Source organism: Leptopilina heterotoma, unplaced genomic scaffold (genome assembly GCF_015476425.1).
Source record: "Leptopilina heterotoma isolate Lh14 unplaced genomic scaffold, ASM1547642v1 Lhet_361, whole genome shotgun sequence".
Taxonomy (NCBI): domain Eukaryota; kingdom Metazoa; phylum Arthropoda; class Insecta; order Hymenoptera; family Figitidae; genus Leptopilina; species Leptopilina heterotoma.
In genome coordinates, this window is record NW_025111042.1 from 45790 (window position 1) to 70918 (window position 25129).

The 25129-nt window shown below is 23.7% G+C and overlaps 2 protein-coding genes across 3 annotated transcripts; both read left to right on the forward strand.

The window, feature by feature from the left end:
• Positions 1 to 1169: 1169 nt before the first annotated feature.
• On the forward strand, positions 1170 to 9098 carry LOC122505609 (odorant receptor 67a-like). Of its 2 annotated transcripts, none has more exons than XM_043617336.1 (5): positions 1170 to 2203; positions 4948 to 5316; positions 5421 to 5625; positions 5698 to 5853; positions 8861 to 9098. In XM_043617336.1, the coding sequence occupies exons 1-5, from the start codon at positions 1848 to 1850 to the stop codon at positions 8906 to 8908; spliced, it is 1134 nt and encodes a 377-aa protein (XP_043473271.1). In that variant the 5' UTR covers positions 1170 to 1847; the 3' UTR covers positions 8909 to 9098. The 2 variants fall into 2 exon arrangements, with proteins under 2 accessions (XP_043473271.1, XP_043473270.1); XM_043617335.1 differs by having other exon boundaries at positions 5698 to 5848.
• A 325-nt stretch (positions 9099 to 9423) lies between these two features.
• Positions 9424 to 24849, forward strand: LOC122505606. Its single transcript, XM_043617328.1, has 16 exons — positions 9424 to 10358; positions 13201 to 13405; positions 13507 to 13666; positions 14611 to 14755; positions 14991 to 15359; positions 16170 to 16305; positions 16446 to 16605; positions 16675 to 16740; positions 17556 to 17868; positions 18666 to 18870; positions 19415 to 19570; positions 20680 to 21068; positions 21178 to 21546; positions 21639 to 21843; positions 21913 to 22068; positions 24261 to 24849. The coding sequence occupies exons 1-16, from the start codon at positions 10048 to 10050 to the stop codon at positions 24336 to 24338; spliced, it is 3423 nt and encodes a 1140-aa protein (XP_043473263.1). The 5' UTR covers positions 9424 to 10047; the 3' UTR covers positions 24339 to 24849.
• The last annotated feature ends 280 nt before the right edge of the window (positions 24850 to 25129 follow it).

Consider the following 25129-nt stretch of genomic DNA (forward strand, 5'->3'; position numbering starts at 1 on the left):
AATGTTTTGCAACCTTTGCAGTGCGGTGGGTAATTTTTTTATTAGGAGTAAAATAAAGCATCAGGTTCTTAAAAATCGTGTTGGCATATTACATGAATATTTTTGTAATATTTTTTGTTTTTAAAATTAAAGGTACGAGAGACGGGGGTGAAGTGGTGGGTGGAAGGTGGACATTACATGACGTCACTGCCGCGCAAAACTGCTCGAGTTTTGAAATTACTTTTTTTTGTAAATTTTAATGATCGCTTGATGACTTAAGCAGTACTTACATCTCAAGTGCTTTAATAATTATTTTAATTCTTTTAATTTAACTTTTGTGAAATAAATACAAAAATGGTGTTAATTTGTTTATATTGTGGTAAAAAAAAGAAGCAAAACAGCAAAAGGTGTTTATTTTCACAAGAAAGTATTTATTTAAATAGTAAATACAAATACATATTATTGAAGTGTATATTTTTAGGTTATGTTCTATTTCTTTGTTGCAATAGAATATTTTACACCTAAATTACATTAACAAAATAAAAATTATAATGATTACTCAGGAAATTATTGCATAGATGATTCTCTATAGGGTGATCCAATAAAATTTGTAATAAACAATGGTAATTATGCAGAAGAAGGACACTTAGATCTTAAAAGGAAAATGATTTATATTTAACCTTATTGTCAAAAAAATTAATAATAAGATCGAGGGAAATTATTAATTATATTAATTCTAAAAAGAATTAACTGTTTATCTCTAAAATTGAGAAAAGCCCTACATCTGCAGATGTAATTATGCAGAAGAAGGACTTTTCTCAATTTTAGAGTTAAATGTTTAATTCTTTTTGAAAAAGCTTTCATTTAAAGTTTTTGAAGAATTTGGTGGGGGAGGATGAAAAAGTTAATTATGGAAAGGCACATTTTGTTCTTAAATTGAGTATTTATTTAATTAAAAACGTTAAATTTAGTGCATCAAAATAGTTTTTTTTTATTGGAGGAAAATGTGCATTTAGTTTAGAGGAATTCACATCAAATCAAGATTACTTTTTTTAGAGTAATATTTTAGGTGATTAAAAAATATTATTAAAAATTGTAACAAACTGAAAATTTAATTTGTGACAAATTTTAATAATTATTGTTAATTTTCAGCTGTAAATCCTTATAGAACATATTACTAGAAATTATTTCTTATGATGATGATCAATTGCATCAGAAATTTGAAATTTACCATCATCAAATTTACCATCAAGTTTTTAGTAACAGAAATTCCACATCAAGAATTAACAAAGTTAATAACAAAATTTTGTTTGTAGCTACCATTGATTCTATTATTCTAGTCCAAATAAAATATTAGTCTGAAAGAGTATTTTCTTCTTTAGAACAGGTATTAACAATGTTTTCAGCTCTGCGTCAATATTTCGACTGAATAATAATTTTCCCCTTTGTATAGAGTTTCATCGTTAATAATAAATTCATGAAGAGAAAGAATTTATTATCCCCCTTGAAATGCAATTTATAGGAAAAGACAATTTGCCTATTAATTCCTTACATCCCTTCGGAACGTAAATCAATTTTAAAAGAGAACTTTCAATACTTTGTCCTCAGAAATTATTAATAGAAACTCAGAAATTATTAATAGAAATTTATTATCTAAAGTGGAGAGAAGACGACTTTTCTAATTCTATCTATATAATACAAAGTATGCGTCAAATATCATGTCTACTTTTCACGCAACAGTTTTCTTTACCCTTTGTCCATCATTTCACTACAAAGTATTAAAAACCAATCGAACTAAATTTTAAATTTAAATAAAAAAAGATCTTAATTTTAAATTACAATAATTCCTTTGTTATTAAAATAAAAATATGCACACGGCGAAAATTTCATTAACTATTTTTAAATTTATTGGCATTTGGCCGGAGAAAAATTCACAAGGATTTTTTACAATCTACAATTTCTATGTTTTCTTCATAATAACAACTTTATTTGCATTAATTGTTTCAAATTTAGTTTACACTCTAAAGCAAAATTTCACGGCAGATGAATTTACGGAAAGTTTCTTTTTTTCTTCTGCCATTATAATTGATTGTATCAAAATAATAGTGCTTTACAGGCAGCATAAAGAAATTTATAAGGTAACAAATTATATAAACGGAAAACAATTTCAACCACGAGATTCAAATGAAATTAGTATACAAAATAAATTCTACAATATTGAAAGGTATTTTTTTAAAATTATAATAGTAACACTAAAAGCCACGATTTCTGTTTTTTTTTTTTTTTTTTTTTTTTTTTTTTTTTGAGAATTTCTACTACCTGTACTTTAAATTTGTTAATATACTAGAAATCAAAAAAACTATTCTCAACAATTATAAACAAATTCTTTAAAATGATTCAATTATTTTCAAAAAAATATTCGAAATTCAATTATTTTCAATATCTAGTATTTTCATAAAATTTCGCAAAAGAATTCAATTAAAAAAAAATTGATAAAATTCAATTATTTTCATAAATAAGAAAATTTTCACATAAATTCAATTACATAATTTAGAATAGTATTTTCAAAAAAACTAATAATAAGATTTTTCATGAAAATTCAATTATTTAAAAAAATGTTTAATACAAATTCTAAGGAAGAATTCAATTATTTTTAATACTATTTTAATTTAATTAATCGAAAAATTCAATTATTTTCACAAATTAAATTTTCCACAAGAATTCAGTTAATTAAATTTTCATAATATTTTTTTATTATATTTCGAAAAAATAAATTATTTAAAATAATTTTTATAAAATTCTTATGAAGAATTCAATTATTTTCAAAAATAACAAAATTTTTCACAGAAATTCAATTCTTTTTAAACATTTTAATAAAATTTTTTGCAATAATTCAATTATTTTCATAAATAATAAAATTCATCGCAGGATTTGAAATATTTTTAATACAATTTTACAGAAATTGCTCGAAAAATGTAATTATTCTTAAAAATTTAATTTCAATTCCTTGAAAAAATCAATTATTTATTAAAGAAACGTTTTTTTTTAATTCTTTGGAAGAATTCAATTATTTACAAAAATATTAGAATTTTTCACAGAAATTCAATTCTTTTTAACCATTTTAATAACATTTTTTACAATAATTCTTCAATTATTTTCATAAATAATAAAATTCTTTGAAAATTCAATTATTTTTGAAAATTATAATAAAATTCTTAGCAACTATTTAATTATTTTTTTAACTTTTTATAGATAATAAAATTCATCGCAGGATTTCAAATATTTTTAAATACAATTTTACAGAAATCGCTCGAAAAATGTAATTATTCTTAAAAATTTATTTTCATTTTCTCGAAAAAATCAATTATTTAAAAAAATATTTTTTTTAAATTCTTTGGACGAATTCAATTAGTTACAAAAATATTAAAATTTTTCAAAGAAATTCAATTATTTTCAAATATTTTAATAAAATTGTTCGAAAGAAATTAATTATTTTAAATACCTACAATTTTAATTGAATTTTTTTATAATAATTCAATTATTTTTTTAGATTTTAAGAAACTTCTTCCCAAGAATTCAATTATTTATATAAATAATTCTTCGAAATAATTCAATTATTAAAGATAAATAACAAAATTATTCCCAAAAATTCAATTATTTTGAGGCATTTTAAGAAAATTCTTTGTAAAATTCAATTATTTTCATAAATAACAATATTCATCACAAGAATTCAATTATTTTTAAAAGCAGTATATTTCTTTTTGGAAATTCAATTATTTACAAAAATATTAGAATTTTTCACAAGAATTCAATTATGTATTTTTAAATATGTTAATAAAATATTGTTCGAAAGAAATCAATTATTTTAAATACAATTTTTTTTGAAATAATTCAATTATTCTTTTAGATTTTAATAAAATTCTTCCTAAGAATTTAATTATTTACATAAATAATTCTTTCAAAGAATTCAATTATGTCGATAATTGAAATTATCCCGAAATTCAATTATTTTGAGGCATTTTAATAAAATTCTTTGCAAAATTCAATTTATTTTCATAAATAACAATATTCATTACAAGAATTCAATTATTTTTATTTTTTGAAAGTAATAAATTTTTTCTTGGAAATTCAATTATTTTGAAAAATTTGAATAAAATCGTTAGCAAGAATTCAATTATTTTCATAAATAATAAAATGCTTTTTAGGAATTTAATTATTTTCAAAAAAAAAAAAAAATTTTTAATAAAATACCATAAAGACATTCAATTTTTGTCAAAAATTTTAATAGAATTCTTTGTAAAATTTAATTATTTTTAAAAATTATTTCGCAATTCAATGATTTTCAATAGTCTACTATTTTCATTAAATTTCTAAACAGAATTCAATTATTTAACAAAAATTTTTGTAAAAATCTTCGTAAGAATTCAATTATTTTTAAAAGTAATAAATTTTTTCTTGGAAATTCAATTAATTTTTTAACAAATTCTAATAAAATCGTTAGCGAGAATTCAATTATTTTCATAAATAATAAAATGCTTTTTAGGAATTCAATTATTTTCAAAAAAAAAATTTTTTAATAAAATATCACAAAGACATTCAATTTTTGTCAAAATTTTTAATAGAATTCTTTGTAAAATTTAATTATTTTTAAAAATATTATAAAATTATTTTTATAAATATTTAAATTCTTTCATGAATTATTAAATTCATTGCAAGAATTCAATTTATTAGCAGGATAAGAAAGAAGTAAATATTTTTGATGAAAATAATTTTTATTTCAAAAATTTTTCGATAGCAGTTTTTTTTTAATTTGAAAACTACTTTTTTATATTTAATTATCGACTGCAAAGTCTGTAAATCTTTTAGTTTATAATTTTTGGTAATGATAATATAATTTACCGTCTCAATCAAATTAGCTCCTTTTTATTTGAAAATTTTTTGATTAATAATCAATTTTACTTTTCCTAGGTCATCAACAATAATATTGTCATTTACTATAATTGCAACATGTGTATCAAAAGCAATATTTCCATTTGTAAAGGGATTGAAACCATCGTCATTTTTTCAAGCCTGGGTTCCTTATGATCTTGAAAATAGATTTTTCTTTTGGCTAACATTTGTAATACAAAATTTTGGATTGCTTATATGTGGACAAGCAACAGTTGCGTGCGATACTTTTATTCTAGCATTGATTTTGAGAATATGTGCCGAAATTGACGTTCTAGTATACAGAATGGAAATATTTCCAGAAATGTGTAAAAAATCATTTATTAATTATTCGAAAACAGAAAAAATAGTTCTCAATGAATGGATCCAGCATCATGAGTCTCTATACAGGTAGAGTTAACCAATACAGTATGTTAACCAATAATTATTGTTAATTATTATGTCAACAATTATTAAAAGAAACTCTAATTTAATTGCCAATGTTCCTCTTTCAGAATAAAAGATGATTTGAACAATATTTATAATTTCGTATTTTCCCTTCAAATAATTTTCACAACTCTTGTCAGTTGTGTTATGACAGTTCAGCTAACGACGGTAAAAATAATAACGATGAAATTTTGGTCTGCGGTAATGATTTTATCCGCTATTTTAATTCAAATTTCTATAATGTGTGTCAGTGGAGATTTGGCAATAGAAAAGGTATCATAATTCCAAAATTAGTAGTGAAATTAATGATTAATGATTCACTACTACCAAAGTTTCTTTTTTTAGAGTCGAAATATTAGCACTGCAATTTTTAAAATTGATTGGATTTCACTAACCAGAAGTACTAAACTGAGTCTAGTACAAATAATTCTACGAACTAATAAACCAATCGAATTTACAGCTGGAAGGATAGTTCCGCTATCAATTGATACATTGAGTTCCGTTTGTATAATTATAAAACAATTATTCTTATTTCTAGTCCAGAGACAATTTCACTCAAAATCAATCACGAAATTAGTTACAAACAGAAAAGCAAAGAACGAAGTTTCTAAATTCTTAAGTAAAATTTACGTATTCACAGGCATCACAGTTGGTCCTCTTTTTGATTTTCTGATTTCTTCCCTTTTTCACCTTTTTCTAATTCAAAAATAAAAAAATCATTTGAATTTTCCCAGAATTTTTCACGAAATAAAAAAGTTTTTCTTTTTTTGAAATCTCTTTCAAAGTGTAATCATAAAATTTAATGGTTTATTCAACAAAATGCAGACCTCTAGAAAAATAATTAATTAACGTTTAAATAATTAAAATATTATTATTAATAGTTTTTTCTAGAAAAACAAAATTTTTAATAAAAAAGTTTCAAATTTTTCTACTTCTGACAATAATTTCTTTTTAAATAACTTAATTCTTGAAGAATGTAAAATAATGTAAAATTATTACTTAGAAATTATTTAATGAATAATTTTACTTAAATATTTCCAAAATAATTGAATTTTAAAAGAGTTGCGTTTACAATTATCATAAAAAGATGACGTTCAAAAGATTTTAATTTCAAATTTTATAAAATTTCAATTTTGAATGAGAATTTTATTAGCAATTCTAAAGAACTTAAATTTTTACACAAAGTTTTCAAAATTTCAATTATTATGAAAATATTTAAATTTTTTCATATACATATTTAATTAATTATTAAAAATAATGAATTTATCGTGGAATTTTAGTTAAAAACACTAAAAAAAATTTGAATTTTGGAGAATTTTCAAATAATTGCAAAAATTTAATTATTTTCACAAGTAATAAACTACTTCGCAGAAATTCAATTATTTTCAAAATATTTAACAAAATTCTCGTCAAAATTTCAATTCTCTTTATAAATAATAAAATTCCTCTTCAAAATTCAATTATTTTCAAAAATATTAATAAAATTCTTCGCAGAAATTCAATTATTTTCAAAAATATTAATAAAATTCTTCGCAGAAATTCAATTATATTAAAAAAATTAACAAAATTCTCGTCAAAATTTCAATTTTCTTTATAAATAATAAAAATTATTCGTCAAAATTATTATTATTTATTTTTATTATTATTTATTTATATTATTTATTATTTATTATTAATTATTTCAAGATTATTCAATTATTTCAAGATTATTCAATTATTTTCAAAATAATTGAACAAAAAATTTATTATTTTATAATAAATAAAAAATTCTTCGCAAAAATTCAATTATATTACAAAATTTAAAAAAATTTTCTTCAAAATTTCATTTTTCTTTATAAATAATAAAATTCTTCCAAATTCAATTATTTTCAAAAATTTTAATAAAATTAACGTCAAATTTTCAATTATCTTTAGAAACAATTAAATTCTTAGAAGAAATTCAATTATATTAAAAAATTTAACAAAATTCTCGTCAAAATTTCAATTCGCTTTAAAAATGATGAAATTCAATTATTTTCAAAAATTTTAATAAAATTCTTCGCAGAAATTCAATTATATTAAAAAATTTAACAAAATTCTCGTCAAAATTTCAATTCTCTTTATAAATAATAAAATTCTCCTTCAAAATTCAATTATTTCCAAAAATTTTAATAAAATTCTTCGCAGAAATTTAATTATATTAAAAAATTTAACAAAATTCTCGTCAAAATTTCAATTCTCTTTATAAATAATAAAATTCTCCTTCAAAATTCAATTATTTTCAAAAATTTTAATAAAATTCTTGGCAAAATTTCAATTAATTACAAAAATTTTTCTAAATTCAATGATTCTGAATATCTACTATTTTAATAACATTTTCCAAAAGAATTCAATTATTTTAAAAAATTTTTTATTAAAATTCTACGCAAACGTTTTATTATTTTTTATAAATAATAAAATAATTTCACAGGAATTCAATTATTTACAATTTTTTTTATAAATTTCCTGGCAATAAATTAATTATTTTCATAAATAAAAAAACCTATCGCAGAATTTCAATTATTTTTACTTTTTAATCAAATATCTCGAAAAATGTAATTATTTAAAAAAATTTTACTAAAATTCGTTTCAAAAATTCAATAATATTCATAAATTTTTTAAAATTTTGTTTAAATTCTTCATAAAAATTCAATTTTTAAGAAATATTCATTTTTTTGTATTTAAAAATAATTTAATTCTCGTAAAATTTTCTATTAGAAATAGATCTAAAAGTGAATTTCAGTTATAATTTTAAATAATAATTGAATATTAAAAGCATTATAGCGTGAATTTTGAGAAATAATTGAATTTTCAAAAAGTTTTAGATTGAAATCTTTGAAAATCTGAATTTTTCATATTTTTAAGTTTTAACTAACAATTCTGTAGAATTAATTTTTTTTCAAAAAGTTTAATTAAAATTATTCGAAGTTTTTATTTATTATATTATGTACCTATATTATATTATTATTTATATTTAATATATATTTAATTGAAGAATTTTCGAATAGTGGAAGTTAAAAAAAAAATTAAAAAATAAATTTTAAATTAAATTGTAAACAAATACATTTTTGAAATTTTTCAGAATTTGTTTAAAAATTATTATAAATAATTTATTTAAAGAAGAATATAGTTAAAAAATTCTCGAAAATAATAATTGAATTGAAATGATGAAAATAATTTTGAGAAAGTTAGAGTAAAAATATTTTTTATAGTACAAAATAATGATAATAGTCATCTTTAATTATTACAAATTGTTGAATTTATAATTTATTATTATTAATAATTAATAATAATGATTAAATATTTTTTTTAAAATTTTTTTAAAAAAGTACTGTGATGCCTGTATTTATTTTTTTGTACCAATTCCGAACTGTCAGGAACCGATTTCTTAGAAATGAACATTTTTCTGTATATCAAAATCCAATGCTAAATATTTGTATTAAATTTATGGGAAACAAATATTTATTCATAAAGAATAATTTTCTTTCAGATACTGCGACTGGCATATTCAATTTACAATTGTTTATCAAGGCACTAAACGTTATGTCTTCTGCATAATTATATAGTCTGTTGTACAACATTAGAACTACAAATAAAATTTATTCTTGAATTCCTCAATTAAAATATGGAACAATTGTAAAAAATTTTCTTTAATCCCTTAGATTTTTTTTTTTAGCGAAAAAATGGTTTTCGTGGAAAATAATTATAGCTTTTAGCTGAGAAATGCTTTTAGCTGAACGTCTACATGAAGACTGTCTATATTCACCATCTGGTGTTAATCCTTTAATAAAAAATTCATAACAGAATGTTTCTTTTTATCCCCTTTGGTATGCCACTCAAACCTAAAGAAATTATTCACAATCGTCTAAATTCCCTTCTACCTTTTTTTCTTCAACAATTCCTTCTAACCCTTTTGTCATAATATCGATTGAAAAAGAAACTCCTCAATCTTTAGGAATTATTAAACAAATTTTCCTCTAAAGGGGATGAATGTCATTTGTAAAAAAAAAATTGTCTATTACATTTCTCTTTTTTTTTTTATTGATTGTTATATTCACTCGGAACAGAATGATAAACCGCAGTCAGGAAATAATTCTCCTGAAGTGATTAAAAAGAAGCAAGAAATGTATACGGGAGAAATTTCATTAATTATTTTTAAAACATTAGGCGTATGGCCTTCGGTGAATTCTAAAGGATTTATAACAATCTACAATCTTTATTCCATTTTTGTAGGAATATTAATTCTCGCATTCACTGCAACAAATATATTTTATGTTTTAACTGAGAATTTCGAACATGATGAATTTTTGGAAAACCTGTTCTACATCTTTGCTGTTATAACATCATCGGTGAAAATGATCTCCATCTATTTGAAGCGTGGAAAAATTCGTGAGATCTGGAAATATTTGAAGGATAAACAATTCGAACCTCGTGATTCAGTGGAGTTTGCTATTCAAACCAAATTCGACAAAATTGGAAGGTTTTTACTATTTTCTATTTATCAATAATGTTTAGCAAACCGCGAAAATCACTATAATTAGCGAATTGCAATTGTATTTGAAAACTTTCCTTAAATTTCAATAATCCCTGATAGTTTTAAAATAATTTTCTAATCAAAGATATGGAACAATATTCTATGCAAGCACGATACTTTTGACAACAATTGCAAAAACGATAATGCCATTAATAATGGGATTGACAGGAGCGAGTTATTATAATCCCTGGATTCCTCACAAGTTCGAGAGTAGAATTTTATTTTGGCTGACGATAACATATCAAAGTTTGGGTGGTATCGTAACTGGACAGGCGTCTGCATCTGGAGATACATTTATTGTGGCAATGATGTTGCAAATTTCAGCACAATTGGAAATTCTCACTCACAGAATGCAAATATTTCCTCAACTATGTGAAAGGAAATGTCCAAGAAATCCTGAAATGCAGCAAATATTTCTTAACGAATGGGTGCAACATCACAATTCTTTATATAGGTGATCACAAAAAATTTCTATTTACAGGGTTACATCGAGTTTAAAAATTATTACTCAGAAAAATATTCTATTACTTGTTTTTTAAATAAATATTTCATTATTATTTTTCCAATAAGAATTAAGATTTTCAAAATATTCAAATTCAAACCTTTTTGAAATTAAACAATTTAAAAAAAAATTGTTATAAAACGTATTATAATAATTAATTAATTATTAAAGATGACCGACTGATAAAATAATTATTTTATACTATAAGAATATTGTTACTGTAACTTAATGAAAAAAATTATTTTTATCATTTCAATTCAATTATTTTCTAAAAATTTTTAACTAAAATTCTTCTTTAAATTAATTATTCATTCATTTTTAATAATTTTTGAAAAATTTCTTTGAAAATTTTCAAATTTTTTTGTCTAAAATTCAATTTTACGAAATTTTATCGATTATTCGGAAATTCTTCAATTAAATATATTTTAGAAAATAAAAACTTCAAATAATTTCAAAAAAGTTCCATTAAACTTTTTAAAAAAAAAAAATCTACACAATTTTCAGTTAATAGTTTGAAAAATTGAAACTTTCAAAGATTATAATTTGAAACCTTTTCAAAATTCAATTATTTCTAAAAATTCAAGCCATAATACTTTTTCTCTTAATTCAAATTAGAAACCATTTTTACTAATTCAAATTTAGAGAGTTTAATATTCAATTATTATCTAAAATTTTAACTGAAATTCGTATTTAAATCAATTTTTTTATTAGAAAATTCTACGAGAATTCAATTATTTAAATACAAAAATAAATAATTAATTGAATAATTGAATGTTTCTTAAAATTGACCTCCCATAAAGAATTTTATCAACAAATTTTTAAATAATTAAAATTCGAGTTTTAATAAAATTTTTAAGAATAATTTCATTTTTCGAGAAATTAGATGGAAATTGTATTAAAAATAATTGAATCTCTGTAAAAAATTTGATTGAATTGAGAAAAGTTTTCGAAAATAATTGAAATTTTGTCAAGGATTTTATTAAAATTTTTGAAAATAATTTGAATTTTAAAGAAGAATTTCATTATTTATAAAGATAATTTAAATGTTGACGAGAATTTTTTTTAAACTTTTGACCATAATTGAATTTCTGCAAAGAATATTATTACTTTTGAAAATAATTGAATTATTACGAAAAATTTTATTAAAATTGTATTAAAAATAATTGAATCTCTAAAAAAAAACTTGATTGAATTGAGAAAAGTTTTTGAAAATAATTAAAATTTTGTCAAGAATTTTATTAAAATTTTTAAAAATAATTGAATTTTAAAGAAGAATTTCATTATTTATAAAGATAATTGAAATGTTGACGAGAATTTTTTTAAACTTTTGACCATAATCGAATTTTTATTACTTTTGAAAATAATTGAATTCTTTTAAAAAATTAAATTAAAAATGAATTGGCAATAATACTTAAATTCTAATAAAATAAATTATAGAAAGGCTTTTTAAAAATATTTGAATTTCTTTGATGAATTTTAATAAAATTATTAAGAATAATAATTACATTTTTCAAGAAATTCCATTAAAATTTTATTGTAGGTATATTAAAAATAATTGAAATTCGGCGTAGAGTTTTATTTATTTTTGAAAATTATTGAATACCTATAACGAATTTTATTATTCATGAAAATAATTTAAATCCTTGTAAAAATTTTATTATTTGTGAAAATAATTGATTTATTGGGAAGAAATTTATAAAAAAAAAATTTAAATAATAGAATTGCTGTGAATTTCTGGAAAAAAATTCAATTATATTCAAGAGAATTTTGTTTTTTTGAATTGTTGTTAGAATTTGAAAAAATGTTGATAAAATTCTATTTATTCATATTATTGAATTCTTTCAAAGAATTTAAAAAAAAATTTTTTTAAATAACTAAAATCTTTCCTAGAATTCAATTAAAATTGTCTTCAAAATAATTGATATATTTTTAAAAATAATTTAATTTTCACGGAGATTTTTTTACAAGATTTTTAAAAATAATTGAAATTTTCTAAGAAATTAATTAAAATCGTATATTGAAAATAAGTGAATTTCTGTGAAAAGTGGACTATTTATTGATATTATTGAATTATTCCGATAAGAATTTTAAAAAAATGTTTAATAATAATTAAAACTTTCCCTAGAATTCAATTAAAATTGTCTTCAAAATAATTGAATTTCAGCGAAAATTTCATTAATTTCTAAAAATAATTGAATTCTTGAATTGGATTTTATTAAATTTTTTTTAAATAATTGAACAGTGAAAAATTCAATTATTTTTGAAAATAATTGAATTTTCTCGAAGAATTTTTACAAGATTTTTAAAAATAATTGAAATTTTCGAAGAAATTAATTAAAATTGTATTAAAAATAAGTGAAATCCTGAGAAGAATTTGATTATTTATATCAAAATAATTGAATTTTTTACAAAGATTTTTATTTATAAATTGACTGAAGATTTTTATTACAATTTTTGAAAATAATTGAATTAGTTCAATTATTGAAAATAATTGAATTCAATTATTTTCAAATTTTTTGATAAATATTTTTTAAGAACTCACTGATTATCAGTACCTACATTAATTAAAAATTTTTTAATATTTAAAAAGAAAAATTATTACAGTATTTAGGAAACAAAAAAGCAAACTGCAACTAATTTCGAACTGCTAACAGATTACCGGATTACAACTATTATTAATATACATAATTATTTATTTAATTATTTCTGTACCTAAAATGATTTCATAAGCTTTTTCAAAATAAAAAAACAAAAATAATTCACGTCAGAATTTTAAAAAATTTGAATTTTTCAGATTGAAGGATGAATTGAATGATGTTTACAATTACATATTTTTCATTCAATTTATATTGACAACCCTATCAGTGTGTATGCTTACAATTGAATTGACGACTGTCAGTATACTATCTACAACATTTTGGCAAACAATAATGATTCTATTTTGCATCATAATGCAAATTTGCATACTATGTTGGAGTGGTGATCTGGTAATAGAAAAGGTAACAAAAAAAAATAATAAAATCTAATTTAAGATTCAGATGAAGATTATGTCCTTCAAACACATCTCTATTTTAAAATATTAATAAAAATGATTTTCCAGAGCAGATCACTTGGTTCGGCAATTTTTATAACAGACTGGATTTCCCTAACAAAACGAACCAAATCGAGTCTTGTTCAAATAATACAACGATCAAGCATTCCAATTAAATTCACAGCTGGATCATTAGTTCCCTTATCGATAGATACCTTTGGTTCTGTTTGTATTTTTCAATGATTTTAGATTTTAATTATAATTATTCTTATTGCATTATTCATTAATTAATTAATTCATTTCAGATTCTGCGACTCGCATATTCAATTTATAATTTTCTTTCGAAACATTAGAAAATAAATTTGTGTCTCATCACTGATTGTTGTCTGTTACCAATAGGGAATCAAACCTAATTAAGTCTTCCAGAAAAATGGGGACACATTTCAGAATGTTAAAACTGCACAAATGTCAAAATATATGTACTTTAAAAATCTGTAACTGATTTTTCTGTGGGTTCTGTTGTACTGCACTAATTAAATTTGTCAGAAGTACAGAAAAATAAACGATAAGATGTTACCAACTCTGTATTATCACAAAGACTGACCATCTTTACCTTCGAACACTGTTTCGCATTACATTAAAAATTTATAAGACAAACCACTTTTTTTCCCCCTTTGCAATGCAATTCACCGTAAGGAATAATTCGAAACTCATTTTTCTCATCCCTTTTTTCACGTATCGATTAAAAAAAAAACTCTTCTTATGGAATTATTGAAGGAATTTTTTTTTCCATAAAGGAGAGAAATACCTTTGCTAAAACTAGCGTATTATGTATTGCACGCAACATTTTTTTGTGTCTATTGATCCCTGAATATTAAAATAGAAAACAACACATATTTTTAAGTGAATTTAATCTATAATCTGATGCTAAACAATAAGAATGATTTAAGAGAAGCAAAACTATGTATGCTGCAGATATTTCAATAAGAACTTTTAAAATTATAGGTGTATTTCCTTCGGAAAATTCGAAAGGATTTTTCACAATTTACAATCTTTATACTGCATTTGTAGGATTAATTATTGTTGCATTCACGACAACAAACATTTTTTACATTTTAACGGAAAACTTTGAGCATGATGAATTTTTAGACAACTTGTTTTACAATTTTGCAGTTATTCTCTCAACTGTTAAAATGATATCCGTCTATCGAAAACGAAGAAAAATTCGTGAAATATGGAAGTGTCTACAGGGCAAACAATTCGAACCACGTGATTCAGTGGAGTTTAGTATTCAAAGTAAATTCGACAAAATTGGAAGGTTTTTATTTTACAATATACTTTACAGTGTTTTTTCGCGTATCACTCGATATTAATTAATTGTAAACAAAACATTTTTTCTTTCTAACCAAAGTAATTAATTAAAGTTTATCATTGGCGCAATCCCTTTTTTGTGAGTAGAAAATTTTTCATTAGAAATTATTAAGTATTTTTCATTCCTCAATAAAATAAACTAAAATTGAAAAATGTTGAATAATCAAATTTTCTCGCCAAAGATATGGAACCATATTCTATGCATGTATTATTGTCATAAGTACTATCGCAAAAATGATAAAACCATTAGTAATTGGAATAATTGGCACAACTTTATACAATCCTTGGATTCCACATACTTTTGAGAATAAAATTTTATTTTGGCTAACATTTACATATCAAACAATGGGAGGTTTTATATGCGGACAAGGAACAACATCGGGTGATACTTATATTGTGACAATGATGTTGCAAATATGTGCACAAGTAGAAATTCTAATTTATAGAATGCAAATGTTTCCCGAAATTTCTGTAACAAAATTTGCCGAAAAGAAGGAAATGGAACAAATATTTCTTAAAGAGTGGGTGAAGCATCATGACTTTCTCTACAGGTACCTATAATTGTTTTAAAGGGACTATTCACTTGATCGTCAGACAACTATTCTGCTAAAGACGCGACTATAGACTGCATGCGATCCCTAACTGACAACCAGCATTCTCTAAGTGACGATTAGGGATGCTACTTGTATCCTGAATGATAAAAAAGTTATTGTAATTTTTAATAACTAGCAGCCACAGCCGAACGACAGCAGAAGATTATAATTGTCAAAAAAAACGTTTAAATTAAATTCTTTTCAATTTTATTATTTTTTATGGACTGCTAATAACCTACATTGTTGTTGGGATGTTGCTAAACAACATCCTAAATAATAGAGAATTTTATTGTAACTCTTAAGCGCTTTTAAGTTGTAGTAGCCACAGAAGAAGAAGAAAAAAAAGAAGAAGAAGATTAAAATTGTCATAAAAAGAAGTTTAAATTAAATTCTTTCAATTTTATTTTTTATAGACTGTAAACAATCTAGATTGTAGCTGGGATGTGGCTGAACAATACCCTGAAGGATAAAAAATATTAATAAAACTTTTAAATGCTTTTAAATATTCGTAACCACAGTCGGACACTAGCAGAAGATTAAAATTGTCGTAAAAAGGTGTTCAAATTAAATTCTTTTTAATTCTATTATTTTTTATAAACTGTTAACAATCTAGATTGTTGTTAGGATGTTGCTGAACAACATCCAGAAGAAAAGAAAATTTTATTGTTACTTTAAAAAGCTTTTTTATGTTACGAATCTACTTGAGATTTGAGTAGTAGTTAATTTGAGTACTATGTTAATTAACTTCTTGAAAAAAATAATTTTCAGATTAAAGGATGACTTGAACGATATTTATAATTACATATTTTTTTCCCAATTCATGTTGTCAACACTATCAGTATGTATGCTAACATTTGAATTAACAACAGTGAATGTTTTATCTGCGATATTTTGGCAAACAATAGTGAGTTTAATCTGTATTGTATTACAAATTAGCATATTATGTTGGAGTGGTGAACTGGTTACAGAGAAGGTAACAAAAAAGAATAATAAAATTGATCAAATTCTAATTCAAAATTCATTGAATTTAAAATAATTTTCCAGAGCAGATCTATTGGTATGGCAATTTTTACATCCGACTGGATTTGTCTAACGAAGCAGACAAAATCGAGTCTTGTACAAATAATTCATCGATCAATCACTCCAATTAAATTTACCGCTGGATCATTAGTTCCTATATCGATAGATACCTTTGGCTCTGTTTGTATTATTGAATGATTTAGATTATTTTTGTTACTGTTAATTATAAATACAGGATTAATATTTATTTCAGATTCTGCGATTGGCGTACTCAATTTACAATTGTCTTTCGAAACGGTAGAAAATGTGGTTGCTAATGGTGGGTATAGGTGGGTTTGAAGTAGTACTAGCCGTGCACAAGGACCGGAATCAATTGTCAGATAAAATGAATTATGAGTTGAATCTAAGACCTTACCCCAAGTTTTCCGTTCTAGGTTTAATATCTAATGAATCTGCTACCGACATAACTCCTTAACGAACTTAAAAATGATGACTTACTAATGTGTGAATAGAAGAACTATGGAAGAGTTAAAGTTTTTAAAGTCTGTTATTTACGCTATTTGTGTAGTTTAATAAATATAAAAGGATGTTGTCCAAAGTGGATTTGAGAATTAACTTTTTGATTTTATTGAACTTTTTATGACTTTCATACTTAGTTTTCATCAATGCTATCAGCTCTGCGTTTGCATCAATACTGTCTATCTCCACCCTCTAACAATGTTTCTCGTTAAATAAAAAATTTATAACAGGCGAACCACTCTTTTCCCCTTTTTAACGTAAGCAATAATTTAAAACCTCTATTACCCTTTTTATCATCAACAATTTCTTTGTCACGTATCGATTAAAAAACTATTAGAGTTGTCTTCTTACGGAATTATTGAAGGGATTTCTATCACAAAGGGAAAAAGATGCCTTTTGCAAAAATTACAGGTCTATTTTTCACGCAAACAATATTTCTTCTGCCATTGATCCATCAACATTTAGGTAGTTAACTATTCTAACTAGAAAACTTGTTTCAATTGAAAAAATTTCAATTATAAAATCTATCATGGAATTGTACATCTATCATCAGTGAAAAATAGTACAAAAAAATGTATACGGGTGAAATTTCTTTGGGTCTTTTCAAAATTTTAGGACTATGGCCATCGATGAATTCAAAAGGCTTGATGGCAATCTACAATCTCTATACTATTTTAATAGCATTAATTATTATCGCATTCACAACGACAAACATATTTTATGTTCTAACCGAAAATTCCGATGACGATGAATTTACGGAAAATCTATTTTATATCTTTGCCGCTATGACAGCATTAATTAAAATGTTAGCCGTTTATTGGAAGCGTGAAAAAATTCATGCTCTATGGAAATATTTACAAAGTAAAAATTTCGAACCACGTGATTTAGAGGAGTCTCGTATTCAAGATAGATACGACAAAATTGGAAGGTTTTTACTTTCTTAAATTATTGTACAAGCAGAGTTTTTAAATGATTACAAACATTTCTAGACTTAAATTTTAAATTCTAATAATCAGTATTTTGTTATAAGATTTGGAACAATAGTATTTATAAGTATTTTACTTATGGCGAATGTGTTTAAAACGATATTTTTAATAATAAAACGTTTGATGACATCAACATTTTTCAATCCATGGGTTCCATTCAATACCGACAATAAAATTATATTTTGGATTACATTTGCTTATATAAATTTAGCAATTCCTCTATGTGGTCAAGGTACAGCGTCAGCGGATTCATTTATCATGGTTGCAATGTTGCATATTTGTTCACAAATGGAAATACTCATACACAGAATACAAATGTTACCTAAAATATGTGAAGAACAATTTCCAAATAATCCGCAAATGGAACAAGTGATTCTTAATAATTGGATCAAACATCACAATTCTCTGCATTTGTAACTATGATAATAATTAATTAATGATTGTAACTTTAAATCTATTATTTTAGATGGGAAACAGTAACTTAATTTTTACTGCTCTTTTAAAAGGGGAAACCACATTAAGGGCCAGTTTCACGAATACCGATTATAAAAGTTAATCAATGATTAAATCCTCAATTAACCAATCAGGAGCCGCTAAACTGGCTTTAATCATTGATTAACTTTTAATTGAGGTTGGTGGAATTAGCCCTAAGAGGCTGATTATGTTAATTAATATTTCAGCAGTTCCCCTCCTTATGTAATCTAATAATTCAGAACTAAACCAACTACTTTTATTCTAGATTCAAAAATGAATTGAACAAAATTTTTGATTTGGTATTTGCCGTTCAATTTACATTCACAACATTTGGCGTTTGTTTGCTGACATTTCAATTGACGACCTACAATATTGCATCAACGAAATTCTTAATTGCAATTTTGGCACTGTGCTGTACTCTAATGCAAATTTGCATGTTCTGTATAACTGGAAGTCTGGTAATCGAGAAGGTATGTTTGAATATCTGTAATTGGGTCGATAATTAAGAATTTCTGGGCACAACCAACTACATTGTTTGTAGTGTTCTGTTGCCCAACTATTCGAACACTACTAACAAGGATTTATCAGAAACACCAATTGAAGATTCAGGCCCAATAACTTGCTCCCTAGTCCTAAAGCAGTTCACACGGTATGTCGCTTGTGACGTAGAGATTTTTGATGATCCAAATCGATAGAATCATTTGCATCAAATCTTGCTAACTGAGTAAAGAAACATAGTTTTTGAGAAAAGTTTGAGGTTTACAAACCACTTTAATCATAGTAAAAAATTTTTGTTTCAACTTACATTGAATCGTCTATTCCAGGTCTATTCCAGGTATGAAACGTACCTGTCACTTCACGCATCTCAATGATTTTTTTTTTTGAAAAAAGGAACTGCTTTAAAATCCTAAGTGGATGTAACCCCTTAATGTCTGTTGCGCAACTTAAACTTAGTTACTTCCTTGCATTACTTATCATTACATTCAAACGTTTCGTGTTTAAATTCTTTTACAGAGCAGAGAAATTGGCTTTGCAGTATTCAGTATCGACTGGTTGTCATTAACAAAACGGACAAAATCAAGTTTCATTCAGATAATTACCCGCTCCAATTCTCCAATGATATTTAATGCTGGATCAACAGTTCCGCTATCGTTATACACCTTCACTACAGTTTGTATTATCCCCAAAATTATTAATACTATTGCTTAAATATTTAACTACTTTCATACTTCGTAACAAAATAATTTTTCAGATTCTGCGATTGGGCTACTCAATTTACAATTGTTTATCAAAACGCCATTAGCTGCGGTTCCATCAAAAATAGGATTTTCGAAAATGATGGTCCACTCCTAAGAGTGGATGATTAGTGGGAAATAGACTTAGCGATATTCTTCAGATGGATTTATTGGCCAACAGTAAAAGGAGTCCAGTTGGGGGACTTAGAAAGACTTGATCAACTAGATGACTGGAAATAAAATTCCTTTTATAAAAAATTGATTCATTTTGTTTTCTTTCCTATTCCTCAAACTCCATTAACATTTTCAATCCACTTTTATCCTCCGCCATCAAAATCACATCATCTCTATATGCTAATGTGTTTATTCTGCCAGTTATTAATATAATTCCAACCCTTCCTTTTCTTCCAAATCCGCATCAGCATATTAAACAATAATATAATAAAGTAAGGGCTTTTTTTTTCTTTTTCGCTAAATGGAGCCTCAGCAACTCTGAACTATTTCTTAATTCTTGCACACGTCGTAAAAATTCTGAAATAAGAATATTCAATAGTAGTCATTAGTCAATGAATGTTTGGAAGAAATTTGGGAACTGTTTTAGAAAAAGCTATAACTGATTCAAGTTTTCTTTTCACTATACCTTCTCATACTGAGTGTTTATGTGTTTTCTGAAGAGTTCACGACACTAGCTGTAACTGTGTCTGAAAAAGTCAGGAATACAGTCCCTGTTCAGAAATAAAAGAAAAATATTGTCCCATAATACTTATCATGCAAATTGCCTTTTAGAAATTATTGACAATTTACATAAAATATTCCGCCTCATTCGTAACTTCATCCCTCACTTAGTCTATATCGATTGAAAAAAACCGTAAAAGATACCTGTACTCGTCTTTTTTTCCTAAGAAATTATTAACGACATTCTTGTTCAAAGGGGGAAAGAAAAAATGCGACTTTCTTAGAGCAAAAAAAGGAATAAATTCTTTAGTAACATTATACACAGTCTTAATATTTTTTCCTGTTACCAAAGTTCTTAATTCTATGTAGAGACAAGAAGAATATGAATCAACGGACATAATGTACAGAGCAGAAATTTCTCTCGCTCTTTTCAAAATTGCAGGAATTTGGCCACCGTTAGCAACAACGAAAACCTTCACCACAGTGTACAATGCATTTAGCGTTATTGTCATTTCCATTACGATTCTATTTACAGTATCAAATTTACTCTACATATTTATCGAGCATACGGAAATGGAGGAATTCACAGATAATTTATTTTACTTTCTGGCATTATTTGTCGGTTGTCTAAAAATGTTGGTTATCTTTAGAAATCAAAATGAAATTCTACAAATAACAGAAATTTTACTCAATCAACAATTTGTACCACGTGATAATGAGGAAGTTATTATACAAAATGGATTCGATACAATTGGAAGGTAGACAACAATCATTATGACAATCTTTAATACGACTAATATTCTGATAAGATATGACTAATATTTAAAAATCATTTTTTAATTTTCTTAATAAACATATTTAATCTAGAACTGGAACTATTATTTTTGCTGGTTTAGTGGTGGCTTCAGTGACGGCAAAAACGACAATTCCATTATTAAAAGGGGATTTCAAATCACTTCCGTATGGTGGATGGATACCGTACAATCTTGACAGTGGATCAACATTTTGGTTGACGTTTGTCTTTCAAAGTTTGGGAGCAATGATTGTTAGTAATGTTATAGTGGCAAGTGATGGCTTTATAGTTGCAATGCTTCTGCAATTATGCTCACAAATTGAAATACTAATACATCGAATGAACATGTTTCCTAAATTGTACAAATCGGAATTTAAAGATTATTCCGAACATCAACACTTATTTCTTGTCGATTGGATACAGCATCATAATTCTCTTTATTTGTAAGTGTTTTCTTTATTCTGTATTTTCGAAAAGTTTGGTAATATTTTCTATTTATGTACTGGTAATTTTTCTACTGTTTAATTTATTTTAGTTTTCGAAATAAATTAAACGATCTCTTTGGAATTGTGTTCTTTTGTCAATTATTCGTGACAACATTGGAGGTTTGTTCGGGTACTTATTTGCTGGCAACATTCAGTGTAACTTCGGTTAAATTTTGGTCAATGATACTATCATTGTCATTTATAATGACTGAAATTTATGTTTTTTGCTGGCACGGGAATTTAGTTATGGAAAAGGTATTAATTTTGCTAAAACTCTTTTTTTGGGGAAGTAGACAAAAAATTAAAGTGATGCCATTTTTTTAGAGTAAAGAAATTGGGTATGCAGTCTTCAGTACTGATTGGACTTTACTGTCCAGTAAATCAAGAAAAAGTTTGGTCTACATTATTAAACGATCCAATGTACCAATTAAATTTACTGCTGGACCAATTGTTCCGCTTTCGATTGATACATTTACCTCGGTTTGTATACTAATTTCTTATTTTTTCTGTAGCTCAGACTTCGCACTCGATAATTAATTTTAAAAAAGTAGCTTTCAAACTAAAGCTGACTTTTTCCTAATTTTCATCGAAAATATTTACTTCTTTCTTATTTTGATGCTAATAAATTGAATTCCTTCAACGAATTTTATTATTCATGAAAGAATTTAAATATTTATAAAAATAATTTAATTCTTGCGAAGAATTTTATAAAATTTTTTAAATAATTGATTTCTTTCGACTAATTTTATGCAAATTCTAATTTAAATAATTGAATTCTGTTTAGAAATTTTATGAAAATAGTAGATATTGAAAATCATTGAATTGCGAAAAGTTTTTAAAAATAATTAAATTTTACAAAGAATTCTATTACAATTTTTGACAATATAATTGAATTAATAAAAAACATGTTATTATTTATGAAAATAATTAAATTCTTGCGAACGATTTTATTAGAATTTTCTAAAATTAATTGAATTTCCAAGAAGAAATTTACTACTCTTTTAAAAATAATTGAATTCTTGTGATGAATATTGTTATTTATGAAAATAATTGAATTTTGCAAAGAATTTTATTAAAATGCCTCAAAATAATAAAATTTTCGGGAATAATTTTATTGTTTATAATTTTGTTATTTATCTTTAATAATTGAATTCTTTCAAAGAATTATTAATGTAAATAATTGAATTCTCGGGGAAAATTTTGATAAAATCTAAAAGAATAATTGAATTATTTCAAAAAAATTTAATTAAAATTGTATTTAAAATAATTGATTTTTTTCGAACAATTTTCTTAAAATATTTGAAAATAATTGAATTCCTGGAAAAAATTCTAATATTTTGGTAAATACATAATTGAATTCTTACAAAGAATTTCAAAAAATATTTTTTTAAATAATTGATTTTTTCAAGGAATTGAAATTAAAAATAATTGAAATTCTTTGATGAGTTTTATTATTTATGAAAATAATGGAATTCTTGCAAACGATTTTATTAGAATTTTTTTAAATAAGTGAATTTCCAAGAAGAAATTTATTACTTTCAAAAATAATTGAATTCTTGTAAAAAATCCTAATTTTTTTATAAATAATTGAATGTTTCTTAAAATTGAATTCTTTCGTCAAGTTTTAATAAAATTCTTAAGAATAATTGCATTTTTCGAGGAATTTAATTAAAATTGTATTAAAAATATTAAAAATTCTGATATGAAAATAATTGAATGTTTTCGTAGAATTGCATCAACAATTTTTTTTCAATAATTAAGTTTTCTGATAAATTTTATGAAAATAATAAATATTGAAAATTATAGAATTGCAAAAAAACTTTTGAAAATAATTGTATTATATGCAAAGAATTTTGCTATTTATGGAGATAATTGAATTCTTGACGAGTTATTCGTTAAAATTTTTAAAAATAATTGAATTTCTTCGAAGAATTTTATTATTTTTGAAAATAATTGAATTTCTGAGAAGAATTTTATTATTTCTATGAAAATAATTGAATTATTGCGAAAAATGTTATTAAAATGTTTAAAAAGAATTGAATTTCTGTGAAAAATTTTTCATTTTCGAAAATAATTGAATTCTTCATACCAATTTTATAAACATTGTTTTAAATAATTAATTCTTTTGAAATATAATAAATATTATGAAAATTTTATTTTAAATAATTGAATTTCCATGAAAAATGTTATTATTAGTGAAAGTAATTAAATTATTGTGAAGAATTGTATAAAAATTTTGTTAAATAATTGATTTTTTGAAATTTTTTTTAAAATGCTATTTTAAATTAATTGAATTTCTGTGGAAATTTTATTATTTATAAAAATAATTGAATTTTGGAGAAATTTTATCAATTTTTTTTTTCAAATAATTGAATTCTTTTGAGAAATTTTATGAAAATACTAGATATTGAAAATAATTGAATTTCGAATATTTTTTGTGAATAATTGAATTTTTTTGCGAAATTTTATAAAAATACTAGATATTGAAAATATAATTGAATTTCGAATATTTTTTGAAAATATAATTAAATAATAATAATTATTTTCAATATCTAGTTTTAAGGAATTTGATTATAATTTTTGAGAATAATTTTTTGTTTTCTAGTATTAGTGAATTAAATATAGTGGAAATTCTAAATTTTATTTTATTTTTATTTTTTTATTCTATTTAGATTCTTCGATTAGCTTACTCAATCTATAATTATTTGATGCGTCAACAAGAAACAGAATTACAAAAAACAGAAACCTGATATTTTTACTACAAGAATTTTTTAATGTCCCTATATTCGGAAATGTGTTGTGGAATTAATGCTTGGCTCCTGGTATAGCAACAGTTTTCATTTTTTTGGAAGGGAAAATATATTTTTGAAGTTTCTGAATATGGAAATACAGTAACAGGCTCAAATAAAACATGCAAGTCGGAATTACCTTTTTCTTGTGGTAGACATCAGGAATAAATTTTCGTTCAAGTTGCATGTTCAGTTTCAACTTGTTTTGCATTTTCAAATTCAAATAACCCAGTAGAGCATAAAATGATAATTAAAAACCTAATGTCGATAAATAAAAATACAAAAAATTATCAAGATGTATTGTAATAAGCAGAGACCCTAAAAATTGGATACTTGAAGCATTTGTAAATTACTAGAAAGTTTGTAATTTAATAAACAATTTTTAAAGAAACAGATAACATCAAATTATTAATACACATTGTCCTCTTACTCACTCTATTAATTCAGTTTGGTAATTTTGGTTTTTATTAATTCATCGTGTATTCTAATTGGTTAAAAATTACTCAACATTTTCGTCTACAATCGTTCCTCTAATGAATCATGATCCATGTGGGTTAAAACCTAAATAAAACATGAAAAATCCTCCACAAATTCTGCACAACTTAACTTTATTCTTTCACTGTCACAACAGGAGTGGCTAAAAATTGTCTTTCCTTTGCAAAAGAAATAAAAATTGTCCCATAATTCTTATCAACGCAATTTTCCTTCAGAAATTATTCACAATTTGCATCAAATATTCCTCTAGAGTCGTC

Excerpts from the sequence above, each read along its gene's own strand:
- LOC122505606 (XM_043617328.1), top strand. The coding sequence starts at position 10,048 with ATGCCATTAATAATGGGATTGACAGGAGCGAGTTATTATAATCCCTGG. Across the intron at positions 15,360-16,169 it reads CATCATGACTTTCTCTACAG|ATTAAAGGATGACTTGAACG; the intron begins GTACCTATAATT and ends AATAATTTTCAG. Across the intron at positions 16,741-17,555 it reads AGAAAATGTGGTTGCTAATG|GACTATGGCCATCGATGAAT; the intron begins GTGGGTATAGGT and ends TCAAAATTTTAG.
- LOC122505609 (XM_043617335.1), top strand. The coding sequence starts at position 1,848 with ATGCACACGGCGAAAATTTCATTAACTATTTTTAAATTTATTGGCATT. Across the intron at positions 5,317-5,420 it reads CATCATGAGTCTCTATACAG|AATAAAAGATGATTTGAACA; the intron begins GTAGAGTTAACC and ends TTCCTCTTTCAG. Across the intron at positions 5,849-8,860 it reads GCTATCAATTGATACATTGA|ATACTGCGACTGGCATATTC; the intron begins GTTCCGTTTGTA and ends ATTTTCTTTCAG.